The following is a 17,241-nucleotide window of genomic DNA, read 5'->3' as shown; positions in this document are numbered from 1 at the left end:
TATGATTAGTGTTAAATAAAGTTCATCCTTTAGATTAGACCTTAAAAAACTGCAGTAGGCATCAGATTTATTCATCAGTCGATCTCTATAAATGCTCTTGAATCAAAAAGCATAAACTCCCATTCCAACCGTTGCCAAAGCGATGCCCGCACCCAATGCAAACTGAAGAACCGGAGAACTGGTAAAGGTTCTTGACTGAGTGTTGATGTCATTTCCTTTCTCACCTATATAAAGCACAGTAATGTTTTTCACCTTCAATGTATTCAATGTATAGTGTGTTTTAAGTAGTTAATTGATACTCACTGGAATTTTTCTCTGTGATGCTGAGCATTTTCTGAAGATCATCAAAGACCTGTTTAAGACAACCAACATGTATTTAATTTCACACTCATTCAACTCTTAATAGGGTCTCATTTATCAAAAACAAGTTTAATTCATTGCAACATATCACATAGATGATTTACTGAAATAGCAACATTATGTATTATAGATGAGCCTGAAGTCTAAAATCAAGGTGTATCATCTTTTATAATCTCAACTAACAAAACTACCCAGCAGGCATATGCCCGACCTTCAACGTTGAAATATGGTTGAATTAATGTCAGTTCTTGTTTCAACATTAAAACAACATTGATACAACAGTTAATGCTAAACAGTTGCAAAAGGTTAATAAATGATTAAAAATCAACGTTGAGATTTGGTTGAAATAATGTCAGTTCTTGTTTCAACGTTAAAACAACATTGATACAACAGTTAATGCTAAACAGTTGCAAAAGGTTAATAAAATGATTAAAAATCAACGTTGAGATTTGGTTGAAATAATGTCAGTTCTTGTTTCAACGTTAAAACAACATTAATACAACAGTTAATGCTAAACAGTTGCAAAAGGTAATAAAATGATTAAAAATCAACGTTGAAATAATGTCAGTTCTTGTTTCAACGTTAAAACATCATTTATACAACAGTTAATGCTAAACAGTTGAAAAAGGTTAATAAATGATTAAAAATCAATGTTGAAATTTGGTTGAAATAATGTCAGTTTTTGTTTCAACGTTAAAACAACATTGATATAACAATTAATGCTAAACAGTTGTAAAAGGTAATAAAATGATTAAAAATCAACGTTGAAATTTGGTTGAAATAATGTCAGTTCTTGTTTCAACGTTAAAACATCATTGATACAACAGTAAATGCTTAACGGTTGCAAAAGGTTAATAAAATGCTTAAATATCAACGTCGAAATAATGTCATTTGTTTGTTCAATGTTAATTCAATTTGTAAAATCAAAAGGTAATTCAACGTTGATTCAACCTTGATGTTGATTTAACGGTAAATCAACATTGAAATGCTGGCTGAGTAACGTCTATGAGGCATTTTGGCTTTCTTAAATCAGCTAAAAAATTATACTAGAAATATAATAGTGCCAAACTAAACATTTCATATTGCCATTAAGACCACGACGCATCACATCCTCACCTCAATGTTGAACTCGAAAGCCCTTGTAGCCTCGTCCAGAACGTCCCGTCTCTCCTGCTCTGTTAGGTCGATGCTGTTCATCCTGCTCCTGTACAGCTGCTTGAATTTGTTGGGGCTTGTCACTCCGGGAAACGTGAAAAATGCCACCCCTTTGTTTTCAGTCAGCCCCAAGGATTTCTGGGTAATTTTGCCAAGCACCTGTCCTCCTGACAGGTCTCCGAGGTAGCGTGTATAGGCATGTGACACAAGAAGATTTGGCCTGCTTTTGCCGATCTGCAGAGGAACAGAGAGCGCTGAGTTATAGGAAATCTAAAAATACAATTTGCTGGAAAATTTCAATTCCCTATACATAATAACCACGGGTCAGGACCTATTAAAGGACTTAAAGTAACAGTTTAACCAATCAATCTGGTATTATTTAGTCATCCTTATGTCAACACTATAAAAAAGATTTGTTGCTTCAACTTAAAAAAGTAAGTTACCTGGTTACTTTCATTCAACTTCAAAATATCGGTTAACTCAAAAAGTTGTGTAAAATATGTTGTGTCAACTAGATAACCAGGTAACTTACTTTTTAAGTTGAATTAAAAAAAATTACAGTGAACCTGCATTAGCATTGCATTTATGCATTCAGCAAACACTTTTATCCAAAGCGATTCAAGCTATACATTTTATCAGTACGTGTGTTCACCACGATCAAGCGCAATGCTTTCCCAATTGAGCTACCAGTTCACCATTGTAACTTTATTGTATGTAAATCATTCTGCTTTAATTCCTTGGGTTCGTGTAGCTCAGTTGGTAAAGCGTACTGTAGTGCTACTGAAGATCATCTTTAATGTAAACATTATAGTAAGTTAGCGGCCCATACCTCTCTCAGTCTCTGTGTGTATCTTTGTGTTGCTGAAGGTACTGATATTCTCTTCCTCCACTGAGGTCCAAAGAAATACTCCAGATCTCGCTCCAGAGACTCCAGTCGTGCAAGCTCCTGAGGGAAATAGATGGGCTTTACTGCAGGGTGATCACAGTTCCTGTCCAGTTCTTCCTCAAGCGCTTGATAGATCTCAAACAGAGAACACAGCAGGAGCTGAAAAATAAAACAACACGGGGGAAGTCAGCTATAGATGTACTGTTCATGGTGCCATAAGAAAGATCTGAGGATTTGGAGACACCATATTATAGTTTTTTTATCCATATTTTCTATAAGGTTTCCTTTTTTATTATTCATGCATCTTCATGTTTTCAGTGTCATGAGAGTATCATGTTTAAGTACACTTTTATTTTCAACTCAGCACTGGGTAAAAAAAAACAGCTGTTGGGTTAAATTAACCCAGAAAATGTTTATATTTGACCCAACATTTTGGGTTAAAAACAACCCAGCATAGGTTAAATTACAACCTAATGTCCTGGGTTCATTCCCTTTTGACCCAGCGCTTGGTTGAAAATAAGCCAGCATTTTTAGAGTGGAAAATACATCATATAAAATTAGGGTTTTGCAAATTGTATTAATCGATTAATCAAATGGATAACAGTGCAATTGATTATATATTATAAATTGCTTGTCATAGTCCCCAGATGCTAAGTCACTGGTTTTATAAACTCTAAAAGAAATGCTGGGTTATTTTCAACACAGCGTTGGACCAAAAAGGGGCAAACCCAGCCGTCGGGTTAAATTAGCCCAGAAATTTTGTTGCAGTGTATATGCCAAAGTCGTATGATTACGTATATTGGCATGGTACCTACCCCAGGTACATCAAAAATACCATTGTAAAACCATGCTCAAATAAATAAATGGAAATGTAATAGTAATCTTGATACACAAAATTTATTAAAGGGACAGTTCACCCAAAAATAAAACATTTCTCATCATTTACTCACTCTCATAACAAACCTGTAACCTTAATAGCTTTTTCAGATCCGATCATGAGCCCCATTCACCTACATACTATTTTATTTTCATACGAAGTCAATGGGGCCTCTGATCGGTTTGGTTATAAACATTCCTCAAAATATCTTCCTTCGTGTTCATCAGAACAAATAAATTTATGCAGGTTTGTAACAATATGAAAGTGATTAAATGATGACCAATTTTCATTTTTGCATGAACTATCCCTTTAAATTGTTAAAAAAATCCTGTAGTTCATATTTATTTCAAACTCTCAAATCTGTGCTCATCATTATTTTGCTTTCCTATAAAAAAAGCGTCATATCACAAAATGACATATTTTTATAGTTTTACCTTATATTGTGTTTTTGTTATCTGTCCTTTCTGATAGTTGAGCATCAGTTGTGTGTTCTCGGCTCTGACGTGACAATCTTTAGTGGCTGCTTTTATCTGCTCAGACAAATCACTATGAAAAAAACATGACACAATTAATTATTAACCGTTTTCTAAACAATCAGGGTTAATATTCATTATTCTGCTTTGATCTGTCTGCCTGGTGTCCTTTAAATCCAATAACATTTACTGGCTTTTAATTCCATGACTTTGGTGTAATAAAAAAAGCATTTTTACCTTTTAGTGCTGTCTTCTGTTTTGCTCTTCATAGACTCCATATCTAAAATAACACATATTCATTATTATTCAGTGTGATTTCTTTCCAGTTATATCTGTTTGAAATATAGTTTACCCACAAGATCTTTACCTGTACTGTGTAGATGAACTGCCTTGATGTATGTCTTCAGTTCTGTGTTCAGAGTTCAGACTGTTGCACTTCTTATATATGCTACGCACGTCCTTCCCAAATGATCTACTAGATGTAGCCAAATAGGAAGTGAAATTGTTGATGCAGTTTCCACAAGCTTGCGCTTAACATGACTGGACAGAAACTTGCAACAGTTTCTCATGACACAGCAGTGAGAATCACATGAGCTTAAGCAAAGGTTTTGTTGTTTTATTAGTCATTTATGAAGTAAGCTTGAAAGTGTGTTAAAGGGATAGTTCACCCAAAAATGAAAATTCTGTCATCATTTTGTTACCAACCTGTATACATTTTGTTGTTCTGATGAACACAAAGGAAGATATTTTGAGAAATGTTTGTAACCAAACCGTTCATGGACCCCATTTATTTTCCATATTAGGAAAAAAGAATACTATGGAAGTGAATGGGGTCCACAAACGGTTTGGTTACAAATGGCACTTTTCCATACATAGTACCCCACAGTTTAGTTTAGTTTAGGTCAGGTCAGCTCACCTCACTTTGGCGTGGTTAGCTTTTCCATCGAGTTTAGTATCACTTCGGAGTGGGAGGGATTATAGGCGTGTCGTTATATTTACGCTGCCTACTGCTGTGACATCATACACGTGAGAGCGTTGTTGTACATTCCCATTCATTTATTTCTCAGTCTGCCACAAAATTAAAATTGGCCACCACAAATAGATGTTTGCACATCGCGTTTATCACTACCTCTGTCTCACATGACAGTTTCGGTTTAAACACCCGAGCCGTGGCGTCAGTCGACGGCGCTCCGCTGAGCCTCATTCAAGTTGCATTTAAGCATATATAATGTGGACGTGCACGTCGCGAATGTGCCGCCACAAACTGCAAGTCTGGAAAAAACTGTTAAGGTGTCCCGGATTCTCAACCTGCGGATGTTTTTCATCGCTAAAAGGGTGTTTGGAAACTTACAGCAGAACACAGATTACAACATGTTTGCTCGAGACAGCGCAAGCTAGCAGTAAGCTAAAGCTAATATTTACATTATAGCGATGACGCTTCTCTCAGACCAATCAGTGACCTACAGTGTTTTCGCGTCACATTTGGGATCAGCTCGGGCCGCTTGGAACCCCAACCGAGGTGGTACGAAAAAAAGTATCGGGTATTACGTACTGCACCCAATGGAAAAGCTCCTAAAAGTAAGCTGACCCCACCCAAACTAAACTAAACCGTGGGGTACTATGCAATGGAAAAGCGCCAAAACATTTCTCAAAATATCTTCCTTTGTGTTCATCAGAACAACAAAATGTATACAGGTTTGTAACAACATGAGAGTGAGTAAATGATGACAGAATTTTCGTTTTTGGGTGAACTATCCCTTTAAGTTAAAACTGTTGCTGTTTTGAGAACGTATGACATTGATTTTGTAGTACACAATGTTTTTGTTGCTATGCTGTTTCCCCATTGGTGTTCTTCTAAACATGACACAGCATAACTTACACGGAGGCTGTAAGGACTTCATAAAACATGACGTCGAAAAACCCCTTAACTATGACTGTGCAAGTTTAATGCACACACTTGATTTATTTCCTAAGGAAATGTGGTTCAGATAGTTGGAAATAACAACAAATACCTGTTTTTAAAACCTGTTTTACCAACACAATTGTAAACATTTAAACAAATATTTTGGATAAAAATACCTCATTTAGGTAATCAGCAGCTCACATTTGATGTGCGAGTACTTCATTCACTGTCAAATTAAATACCTTTATATTTATAGAAGCCAGTCACATTATATTAATAAATAATAATAATCACTTACATATCAAAACATATTATAACAACTGATTAAACAAACAGAATAAGGTAAAATAATTATAATAAAAGCATAAAAATACACCTTTATAAATTCACGCGATAAACAACAGGAAGGCCATTTTAAGTGGGCGTAAACTAAGTGCTTCTTAACCACGCCCATATGATCTCTCATTGGCTAAGTTCTAAAGTCAATCCGTTCATGACGTCAAATGCCTATCTTCTCTGGGAAGATGTTATGAAAACCGCGCAAGCACGAAGATGTAGTTTACAAAATCCTTGATATTTATGTCTCATTTTTCAGCTGTGGGTGACGGTATGTCTATTTAATGACTATATATTTACACGTTACACTGTTTATCGCTTTTATATACGCTGAATGTCGCCGCATCAAGAGCTTTAAGTCACTGCATTTGTTAAGATATGGCAATGCTAATATTATTATTTTATTTATTATGTGTTGGCGTTTGTATCATTTAATCCATACGTATGCTTTGTGCTGAAAAAAACATTCGTTTAAAAGCTTTTTCCTGCACGTGAATGACACATGGAAAAATACTACAGTATAGGATTTACTATAGTACATTATAGTGTACTGTGGTATAGTATGCTACAGCTTTCTGTAGTATTAACAATAATACATAGAAAAAACTAGGAAATACTGTAGTATATAATTTATTATAGTAAAATAAAAAACACTGTAGAATAGGGATTTTACTACAGTTTACTCTAGTACTACTATATAACTATATATTTTTCATTTGGGTTATCATTTGAATAAAATATGTAAGGAATAATTGACGACGGGCCATTGAATTATAAGAAAATAATGCACAACCAAGGTGCAATCCGTGGGTGTGCATTATTTTCAAATAATTCAAAGGACTAGAGTCAATTATTCCTCTTATACCACAGTTACCACAAACATTGCTCTGGTGCCTATTTTTAAGACATTTGACAAGTTAGGTGTGCGGTTATTAGAAATTAATGCATACCCACAGAACTTTTCTCAGCCAATCAGAATACAGAATTCAACAGACCAGTGGTATAAATATTTTTTAACAACTGCAATGATAACATGTTATGCTCTAAGCTTTGTTATTTGTATTTCTGCACCCAGGCCCCATGAGTCAAGTTCAGGCTCTTCTCTGGCTTCTATGTGTCCTGTACCTGGTCTTGGCCAGTTCTGGTTCTGGTTCTGAACCTCATGGAAGTAATGTCACACTGAGCCATGAGTACTGTGTGCTGGGAGCTGGACCTGCAGGGCTCCAGATGGGCTATTTTCTCTCCAGAAGACAGAGAGATTATATCATTCTGGAGCGAAACTCTGGACCGGGCAGCTTCTTCAACAAGTGTGTAATCGAGCTAAAATGATACTACAGCATTACACTATTATTTACATTTCATCCGTATAATAAACACTATTTCCTCTAAATATACAATAAAGAGGTTACTGACTACACTGTCATATTTACTGGTTTTTTTTTTTTTTCAGATATCCTCGCCACAGAAAACTCATCAGCATTAACAAAATTTACACCGGGAGGCGGAACAGGGAATTTAATCTGCGCCATGATTGGAACTCTCTGTTGAGTGACAGGCCCAATCTCTTGTTTCAGCGTATAAGCAGAGAGCTTTATCCCCATGCTGATGACTTCCCACGCTATCTCTCACTGTTTGAAGAAGAACTGGGACTGAAAGTTAAATATGGAGTTGATATCGGGAGAATTAAAGCATTTGATTTTAAAGGACACCAAAGTTATAGCCTGACCGATCAGAATGGCATCCGTTATCAGTGCCGGTATGGTCATACTTACGGTAAATCTTTATAACCTATGCTGAGTTTTGTATCATTCATGTTTCCATCTTTCCCTGTAGTGTCCTGCTGGTCTCTACAGGGCTTTGGGTTCCTCAGCAGGTGGATTTTCTTGGTTCTGACCTGGTGGAAGGTTATGAGAGTATTCCCACCGATCCTGAAGAGTTTAAAGGCCAAGCTGTGTTAATCCTCGGTAAGGGAAACTCGGCGTTCGAGACGGCACAGAGCATCTTGGGTAGAGCAAGCCGGATACACTTGTACAGTCCCAGTCCTGTTAGACTGGCATGGCAAACGCACTATGTTGGGGATCTCAGGTATTCAATACAATAATGACTTCAAGTTTCGGCATCCATCTACTTCTGTAATTTAAAATATTCACATGTTTGCAGGGCAGTGAATAATGAGTTATTAGACACATACCAGTTAAAATCTCTGGATGGCCTAGTGGAGGGAAGACTGGATGACATTGCCATTGTCCGTGGAGGAAAACGAAGGACGGGAAAGAAAGCAAATGGGAAATCTGTGAAGGGAAAAGAACAGCTGTATTTAACTCTGTCTCAACTTCTTGACAATCATAATGGCAACACTAGTTCAAAAGTCACAGCCCAAAATCTACCTGGTTACCACACTGATAACTTTTCACTCAGACAGCCGTATGACAGAGTGATCCGATGCCTGGGATTCAAATTTAACTTCTCCATTTTTGACGGGTAAAATCAATTACAATATTAAACGACCGTACAGAAGAAGCTCAGCATGTTATATAATTACATTGATGTCAATTTTTATTATATCATCCAGATCTGCCCGTCCTCCTCAAAGTAGTGGTGCCCGGGGCCGATTGCCAGGGCTTACAGCCTGGTACGAAGGCAGAGGAACGCCTAACTTGTTTGTGCTCGGCACGGCGGCGCACTCCAGAGATTATCGTTTGTCAGCTGGAGGCTTTATTCATGGCTTTCGCTACACAGGTGACTACTGTACTTGACAAGCATTGTTGTCTGACTCTCGTAAATTATGGGTAATAATATAATAATATCCCTGTCATGGTACTGTAGTACGTGCTGTTCATAAAGTCTTGGAGCAACGTTACCATAACATTGCTTGGCCTGCTACAAACCTACCCATCAGTCAGCTTCAAACATGGATTCTTAGACGGGTGAATGAAGCTTCAGGGCCGTACCAGATGTTTCAGGTTTTGGGAGACATCATTCTATTGCAAGGGTAAGACATGAAATTTTTTTCCTGTAGGTGTGGGTGTAAAATAAGTACAGAAAACCATTCTGTCCTTTAATCATTTTTAAAGGTCTCACTGTGAATATCTAGAGGAGTTTCCTTTACAAGCCCTGTCCCAGCTGTCTGCTTTATCTGGGCGGCATGTCTCAGGACATGGGTTCCTGGTCTTGGTCATGCAGTATGGACTGAACCACACTGATACGCTGGGACCAGGTCGGGCTGAGTCAGAATGGACCAAAGCCTGGAGGTCCAACTTTCTCCACCCAGTACTGTATTACTACAAAACACTACCTACAGGTGATACATGTTACTTTTAGGGCTCTCAATTTGTGATTTATATAATACTGAATATGCAATGTACAAATTCATGCATAAAAATATGCGTTTTTTTCCTATAGAGACAGATATGAGACAGCGTCCAGTCGGTTGGCCCCTCCCACGACCCGACGCATTGCATCACATGGTCGAGGACTTTCTTACAGAGTGGGATCAGCCCATATCACACAGCCAACCCCTCAGACGCTTCCTTGAGCACTGCCTACAAACTGACCTCAGGCCATTTTATGCTGGTCAGCACATTTACGTCGTTATATTGGCCAATTAATTAAGTAACAATTAATTAAGCATTTTTTTCCATTTTTTCTCTTCAGAATCCTGTTTCCTCATGTCTCTCACCAGTCATAACCCACCCGTCTTCTGTCGTCAAGGATATTTAAGAAAGCAGGGCATTATAGGTAACAGTCACTTATGGCAACATGCCCGCGAGGCAGGACTTATGCCAAATCATCGGGGAGATGTTTTACATGACGATGACACATCCGTTCCTGAATACATAACACGTGCTGGCGCTGCTGTCATCTCAAGGGTTAACTTTGACCTTTGAGGGCATCAAACCAAAGATTAAATCAGATGTGCTTGTGAAATTTTGTTCAGTCTACCTCCCCGTTTTCATGGAAACTTTTGTAAACGGCATTTTAGCATGTTGAGATTATGATCTTGCATATCTGGTTAAACTAATCAATAAGTATTACCAAACTATAGTTTTTATAAGCCAAAGTATAGCTTTGCATATTGTTTTATGGTGTTGACTTAATGCATTATTTATTTTTTATATTATTGACAAAGGTATTTTACAGAAATATTTTCATGGGAATACTTAACTGTGTTATAGGTACATGTATTTAAATGATAAAGACATTCTATCTTTGAGTAACGTGTTTTGGGATCCTAGTCAAAGTAAATCACTATACAAATAAATAGTTTGCTTATATATGTGAAATGTACCTTGTATTTACGTACAAAAATGAGTTTAAGTATTAACTTTGAATTACTAGTAGACCTGAACATTGCTGCTGCTAGTACAAATTATATTAAACGTTGCATTGTAGCGTACATCCATACAAGATTAAAGAGTTTATGGGGAATTCAGAAATGTATTATTGTAGTACTTTTATTTTTTATTATTAAAAATCAACTTAATATTTGAAAGATTATGTGAAAGGTGATAAAAAAGTATCTAAATTCAATAATGTTGATCTTGGGTATAAAGTGTGCACATTTTTGCTTATGAATATGAACTTTATCGAATAAAATAAACGTTAAAATAATATCAGTACCCTAGTATCTTTTTTCATAAATAATCTTTTATTAAAAATCCATTTTCATTTAACGTTAGTTTTTTTTTGTCAAAAGTAACGAACAGATATGAATATGGAAAACATTCTTATTTTAAATAACAAATAAATGAACACGCATGAAATAAACACAGATTTACATAAATAAGAAATGCTTAATATTAAATAAAAATCTGGTCTTTAAATAAACTTTTATTCTTGAAAAATTTTAACGAATTTACTACGTTGCCACTACAGGTTCTCTGATTGGAGGAAAAGCTTAACAACGTGGATTTTGATTGGCTGCTTCCGAATCAAAGTAAGCAATGCCGACGCGTTTTACTGAAAACAAGCGGAAAACATAGAAACAGCGCCATTTTGGCTCAAGTTGGAGCATCGTTCGCTGCGGAACGATGCTTGACATTTAAATATTAAATCGCAATGCACAACAAAGTAGCTTCGTTTGTTTATTTTAACATGTGGCCCAAAACTCGCTCTTGAAAAGCGGCACTTGTGTAAAAATGCAGTATTAGGATTGTGCAACAGATGACTCTGAGATACAACTGACATTTCGCATACTGACATTCGTCCAGTAAGTAACGCCTTGAAAATATGGATGAGTCGAACCCACCGGTCGCATCCGCCTCAGATGGCGACCGGTCTGTTTCGGAGGCCGAGTACAACGGACAGATGACAGACAGCGAGAAACGAGAGGATCAGACGCCGATGGAGGCGGCTGCAGGTGCGGTCGGGTTCAGTATCTCGCGTCTGGACACACTGAGCATGCTGAGACTGAACCGAACCCGGCCGTCTGCTGAGACGGACCTCAGGTATCTGCACTTGTTATGGAAACCCGGTGAACTGCTGCAGACGAGCCGGGGCTCACCGGGCAAGATCACCGCGACCAGGGTGAGGCGGTTGGCCAGAGCCCGGAGGAACATGGGGCCTGTTGGGAAAGACCTGTATGGTGGGTGCATGTACATTTAGATATTTTAGCTTTTTGAGAGACCTGTAAACGGTAACCAAGATGTCATATAATAGCTAAGTAACATTATCTGCTTTGTAAACAAAAAAGTTTGTTTATAACTATTTTATTTGCATGCTTTACAATGCAGTTGTTAGTACACCTTATTATTTTGTCATGCATGCATTTATGAAAGGTAACATTTGGGTAACAAATTCATTGCCAGATTTATCCTATTACTTGTGGTATTTGATACACATACATACATTTAAACAAGTAAACATGTTCAATGACAGCACAGTTTCATGACATTTTTAGCTATCTAAGCAAAGCATGCTTATTTAATAATCAAATGTAGTTGTAGTATGTTATTTGCATGCAGAACCTGTTAATGAATATAGTATGAAACAGCCTGTCTGCAGTACATTGAGCACAAGTGCTTTGCTTAAAAAATTTGTTTAAATTCTTAACTACTGCACTTCCTTGGCTTAGGCAGTTAGAATAGTGATATCACACATTGCAAAGTTATGATGATGAGTAGTTAAATTACACTTGTATTCATTACTTGGTTTTGCATTGTATAATCTGTTGTATGTTCTTTTCTCTCCCAAGCTGTGAAGAGGCTCAGAGAAGCAGCCAATAGCAATGATATTGACACAGGTGAGATCTAAGTTTCTTTATAGGTAGTAGGCAACCTCAAAGGTTAGGATGCTAGGATCCGGTCTATTGCAGTTATAATTCGCTTACTTTTATTCTTTTCTAGTTCGTAGATTGCTGGAAGATGGTGTCGATCCTTGTGCTGCAGATGATAAGGGGAGGACAGCCTTACACTTTTCTTCCTGCAATGGCAATGAGACTATTGGTAGGCTGAGAAAAATGCCATCTATGAATGCTGTGAAACAGCGTTCCTTGATCTATTCATTGCATATCTGGGTTTGGTTTGACCTTTATGGTTGTGAGTAGTGATGCATGTACAGGGGTGATTCTCATGAAAACTTGGTTTTAAAAATGTCAAGCATGAAAATGTAAAAATTGCTTAAATTTACTTTTTTTCCCCACCAGACATTGAAAAACAAAGTCTGGAGTAAATGGGAACATTAATTTAAACACTTTTACATATCATTTAACACTTTTTGTAACATAATTTAAAAAATTAGTCCTAAAAAATCTCATTACCGCAACAGTCAGAAAACATCAACACTGACATATTTTCAAAATGACATGACAAACCTACAAGAACATAATTTGGAGATTCTGCACATGCATTTAAAATCAAAGTATTATGCTTTTATTAATTAAATTAACATTTAATAAGCATCTGTAGTGGTAATGATAATCAAAATGTCGTGTAAGCATTCTGACAAAACAATATTTCAAATTAACTGTAAAAAAATGATCTTACCTGGTAGCCATCTTGAAGTAACTGGTACATGTGCTTGGTCACTCAAAATCAAACTTTATTAAAATTCTGTATGTGTGCTTAAACTGTTCTCAAAAAGTGTTGCGGAGGATGAGAACATCAGGCATGGACACATCATGTTCCTAATTTTTCTTCATTATTATTATACATGAATATTCAGTAAATATTTTTTCTGTCATCTAAAGTAGTCTAGAAAAACATCCATTTATTTTTTTTCTAAATATTTTTGTGGTAATTTGATTAAATTACAACATAACGCATGTTCAAACACAGCCGGACACATTGCGGTAATGAGAATTTCAGCAGAAAATGAGATAAAATTGACAAATTATAAATTCTTATGTTGAAATCACACATTGTGCAAGGTAGAACACAGTATTGTGTTAATTCTGATGCTTTTTAATATTACTATATTACACATTTTATAGCTAAAATCATTAGTGCTGTGGTGTTTCAATGGTTTCGTGAGAATCACCCACAGATGTATCGGCCTGTAATCATTATCAGCAAATTAAAGCATTTCTTTCCACTATCGGACATTGGCCGATTGTTAAAAAACAGCAGATGATTGGGTCAGATTATATCCTGGCGATTAAAAAGTGTGAAAAACGCATCAGAACTCATACTGTGTGAATATTTGCAATTGTCTGACAATGACAACAGAATTGTAGTTTGTACGCTCTACACTTCTAGGATTTCAAAACCTACTCATTTAAAACAACGAGTGAAAAGCTAAACTATCAGTGCATGTCATTTCAAGCAATCGAATAAGTAATATAGCACATTTAAAAATAGCAATGCTATCCAGAGTAAAAAATAATAATAAAATGAAATTAAACAAAATAAATCCTATCAAATCCTAACAAAATAAATCATAAAGAATGTAGCTATAACAAAAGGCCTGGGAATATTGGCATCCCTAGAGATAAATTCCCTAATCAATACTTTACCTTAACCTATGCAGTAAGAGTGCTGTATATAAGCTGAATAGTGTTTAGGCTTTCATCGCAAATATTTTATGCTCTAATTCAAAAGATTTTGATTATGTTATTAAGGCTTTTTCTTTCTACAATGTAGTTCAGCTACTGCTGAGTTACGGAGCGAACCCAAATCAGAGAGACAGTCTTGGAAACACACCTCTGCATCTGGGTAAGAATGTGCATTATTAAATTACAATGTGTTATGAATTATGTGAAACACTGGCAATGCATGTAGATGAACATGTTAGTCATTAAAAATATAGTTCACCCAAAAACAAAAATTCTGTCATCATTTAGTCTCATGTTGTTAGAAACTTTATAAATTTCTTTGTTCTAATGAACACAAAGGAAGATATTTTGAGGAATGTTTGTAAACAAACTGTTCGTGCGCCCCATTCACTTCCATAGTATTATTTTTCCATACTATGAAAGGGAATGTGGCTCATGATCGGTTTGGTTACAAACATTGCTCAAAATATTTTCCTTCGTGTTCATCAGAACAAAGAAATTTATAAAGGTTTCTAACAACATGAGACTGAGTAAATGATCACTGACTTTTCATTTTTGTGTGAACTATCCCTTTAAAACTGATCGTCGTGTACAGTATTGTATATGTGCTGTAAGATGCTTTGAAAATGGTTTATTAAATGATAAATTATATTTTACAGCTGCCTGCACCAACCATGTGCCTGTTATCACAACCTTACTCAGAGGAGGTAAAATAAGCTTAAGTTTACCCATTAGTTAGGCTGCATTTAAATGTTTTTATGTTGACATTTTGCATTTATATCAAACTGCAGACCTTGCAAACCCCATCAGCAAACTTATTTCAGTTTAAATGTAATAAATGTTTTGCTGTTAGGTGCCCGTGTTGATGCACTAGACCGTGCCGGGAGGACCCCTCTACATCTTGCCCGTTCAAAGCTCAACATCTTACAAGAAGGAGAGTCGCGTAGCATTGAAACCCTCAGAGGAGAGGTCACGCAGGTGAGGAACAAGCAATCGAAAACTTGTAAACTATTATACTATTTCATCTCTTTAAACTCACTTTTTATATACACTTAAAGGGATAGTTCACCCAAAAAAGAAATTCTGTCATCATTTACTCATCCTCATGTTATTCCAAACCATAGACTGTAAAAAAAGATGGACGACGCCTGTTCACTCTCTTCCATTGGTGAAAAGTGAAGCCGCCAGTGTCCCGATATGGCGCTGACATCTTGGGTCTTGAGTCTGCGCACTAGCGATTTCGGGACCAGTCATGCGCAGTAGTGAGCAGGAAGGGAAGCCGCAAAGTCAAAACCCCGCCCTCGCTCTCGTAGAATGCGCATATCACACGATATCACAGCTGTCAATCATGACGTGACACCACCGTTTTTATATCATTAAATAACTAACTAAACACAAACCTATTTTAAAAACAAACATTTGAATTTACATCAGCGTGATAAAAACTACAGTAAATGACAGAAACCAGCTTCGGAAAAAAGATAATTGAAGTGTAATTAATTTTTTTAGTTGGTCCCAAGTCCCATTGAATAACATGGGGAGGCGGGGTTTATGACCTATACTGGGACCAGTCACTGGGGGGCGATCGAGACGTTTTGGCTTCACTTTTCAGGGCTTGTGCGGCACGCTTGTTCCAAACGTGTATTAATTATTTTTTTCCTGATGAACACAAAAGAAGATATGTTGAGAAATGATGGTAAACACACAGCTGACTGTAACCATTGACTTCCATAGTAGGAAAACAAATATTATGTTAGTATTGTAATAAATAATGAAGAAGATATTTTGATAAATAATGGTAAGCACACAGTTGTTGGTACCCAATGATTTTCATCGTATTTGTTTTTCATACTATTGATGTCAATGGTTACAATCAGCTGTGTGTTTACCATCATTTCTCAAAATATATTCTTTTGTGTTCATCAGAAAAAAGAAATTCATATTTGGGTGAACCCACCCTTTTAAATCACTGCTAAACTAAATGTTTAGTGTACACATCAAACCACTATCCCTGCTCATCTGATCACCTCTGTGTTGTTTGTAGATTATTCAAATGCTGAGGGAATATCTGAACATAATGGGGCAGAATGAAGAGAAAGAAAAACTAGAGCACATCTCAAATCGGCTACAAAATACTCGCACCAGAGAACAGGTAATACATTCACGTACCCAAAAAAAATCAAACACATGTTAGATCTGAAGAGCTTATGCACTTGTCTTAGACCCTTTTGTCTTAATCGAATAAAGTTTTGCTCTTTTTGTAAATATATTCTGGATTTTATCTGGAGTGCCTCTTATCAGTGTGGATATGCTTTCTTGGGATCGAACCTGAGATCTTTTGCGCTAACATATTTCTTTACCAAATGAGCTCATGTATTTACTTCTGCTGTTTCACAGGTGGATGAGGTGACCGATTTACTGGCCAGTTTTACGTCTCTCAGCATTCAGATGCAGAATATGGAAGACCGGTAGAGATGAGAACGGCTGGAGAATTTTAAGGACCATGAGGGTTCGGTTGGGGAAAGCTATTTATAAATGACACACCGACACAATGCACAAAATTTTGGTCATGTAAACCGGTTTCACTGAGAAATAATGCTTTGCCTTTGCATTTAATTTTTTTCCTGGAGCAATTCTCATTCATTTCTATTACTTATGCCTTTCTTGTAGCCAACTATGTGACTGTTTACTGTAAATTTTGTATGTGACCAAAAGACTGCCAAATAAAAAAATGCAAAGATTATCCGAAGCCTCTGTTTGTATTTGCATTGATGTAACACAGCAGTGAATCACAGGCGAAACCTAAAATGTTACATTTATTCATTTTTTTATTATTATTATTTATTTTAATTTAAAGATAACGATGAACAGATAACAGGGGGACATTTATTCATTTTGAAGACGCTATTTTCAAAGCTACTTACAAATAAAAGAGAGAATTTAACATTTTATCAAAGCAGCCAATATTAAGTTTAGTGGACAGAGCTATGTGCACAAGTAGAAATAAAGTTAGTTGTTAAAATAAATGTGCTTTTATGTGCTTGTTTAACTCATATGCTATGTAGAATAACCGTTACTAAAGTTTATTTAGAAAAGTTATGTTGTGGTTGCAAAAAGGGACTTCCATTGTTGTCACTTTCAGGTCTCAAAGTCCCGCCCTCTGGCTGCTTTTGTTATAAGGTGCGTTCGACTTCACGCGGCTCTGCGCAGACTGATCAGCGTATGATAGCGAAGTATCGCGAGAGCGATTCGACAGCTGTG

The 17,241-nt window shown here is 36.5% G+C and overlaps 3 protein-coding genes across 3 annotated transcripts; 2 read left to right on the top strand and 1 right to left on the bottom strand.

Annotated features, from left to right (window-relative positions):
* Positions 1–16: 16 nt before the first annotated feature.
* Positions 17–4,232, bottom strand: hmox1a (heme oxygenase 1a). Its single transcript, XM_065252905.1, has 7 exons — positions 4,119–4,232; positions 3,989–4,031; positions 3,713–3,824; positions 2,345–2,560; positions 1,477–1,749; positions 304–352; positions 17–224 (listed from the first exon to the last, which is right to left on the bottom strand). The coding sequence occupies exons 2-7, from the start codon at positions 4,027–4,029 to the stop codon at positions 103–105; spliced, it is 813 nt and encodes a 270-aa protein (XP_065108977.1). The 5' UTR covers positions 4,030–4,031; positions 4,119–4,232; the 3' UTR covers positions 17–102.
* Positions 4,233–6,062: 1,830 nt separating this feature from the next.
* On the top strand, positions 6,063–10,606 carry foxred2 (FAD-dependent oxidoreductase domain containing 2). The gene is made up of 10 exons (XM_065252900.2): positions 6,063–6,261; positions 7,066–7,297; positions 7,441–7,746; positions 7,824–8,075; positions 8,151–8,471; positions 8,563–8,729; positions 8,817–8,982; positions 9,065–9,291; positions 9,393–9,563; positions 9,645–10,606. The coding sequence occupies exons 1-10, from the start codon at positions 6,234–6,236 to the stop codon at positions 9,875–9,877; spliced, it is 2,103 nt and encodes a 700-aa protein (XP_065108972.1). The 5' UTR covers positions 6,063–6,233; the 3' UTR covers positions 9,878–10,606.
* Positions 10,607–10,958: 352 nt separating this feature from the next.
* Positions 10,959–16,723, top strand: ankrd54 (ankyrin repeat domain 54). Its single transcript, XM_065252907.2, has 8 exons — positions 10,959–11,574; positions 12,184–12,231; positions 12,335–12,433; positions 14,069–14,140; positions 14,640–14,687; positions 14,834–14,958; positions 16,025–16,132; positions 16,378–16,723. The coding sequence occupies exons 1-8, from the start codon at positions 11,220–11,222 to the stop codon at positions 16,450–16,452; spliced, it is 930 nt and encodes a 309-aa protein (XP_065108979.1). The 5' UTR covers positions 10,959–11,219; the 3' UTR covers positions 16,453–16,723.
* The last annotated feature ends 518 nt before the right edge of the window (positions 16,724–17,241 follow it).

This window comes from Paramisgurnus dabryanus, chromosome 3, assembly GCF_030506205.2.
Source record: "Paramisgurnus dabryanus chromosome 3, PD_genome_1.1, whole genome shotgun sequence".
Taxonomy (NCBI): domain Eukaryota; kingdom Metazoa; phylum Chordata; class Actinopteri; order Cypriniformes; family Cobitidae; genus Paramisgurnus; species Paramisgurnus dabryanus.
This window is presented reverse-complemented; position numbering and strand designations above follow the sequence as displayed.

Coding starts and splice junctions, on each gene's coding strand:
- ankrd54 (XM_065252907.2), top strand. CDS start 11,220: ATGGATGAGTCGAACCCACCGGTCGCATCCGCCTCAGATGGCGACCGG. Junction 14,141..14,639: donor AAACACACCTCTGCATCTGG/GTAAGAATGTGC, acceptor TATATTTTACAG/CTGCCTGCACCAACCATGTG. Junction 14,688..14,833: donor CACAACCTTACTCAGAGGAG/GTAAAATAAGCT, acceptor TTTTGCTGTTAG/GTGCCCGTGTTGATGCACTA.
- hmox1a (XM_065252905.1), bottom strand. CDS start 4,029: ATGGAGTCTATGAAGAGCAAAACAGAAGACAGCACTAAAAG. Junction 3,825..3,988: donor ACAGAAGACAGCACTAAAAG/GTAAAAATGCTT, acceptor TTTTTTTCATAG/TGATTTGTCTGAGCAGATAA. Junction 2,561..3,712: donor TAACAAAAACACAATATAAG/GTAAAACTATAA, acceptor TTTATTTTTCAG/CTCCTGCTGTGTTCTCTGTT.
- foxred2 (XM_065252900.2), top strand. CDS start 6,234: ATGTCTCATTTTTCAGCTGTGGGTGACG. Junction 8,076..8,150: donor CACTATGTTGGGGATCTCAG/GTATTCAATACA, acceptor ACATGTTTGCAG/GGCAGTGAATAATGAGTTAT. Junction 8,730..8,816: donor TCATGGCTTTCGCTACACAG/GTGACTACTGTA, acceptor ATGGTACTGTAG/TACGTGCTGTTCATAAAGTC.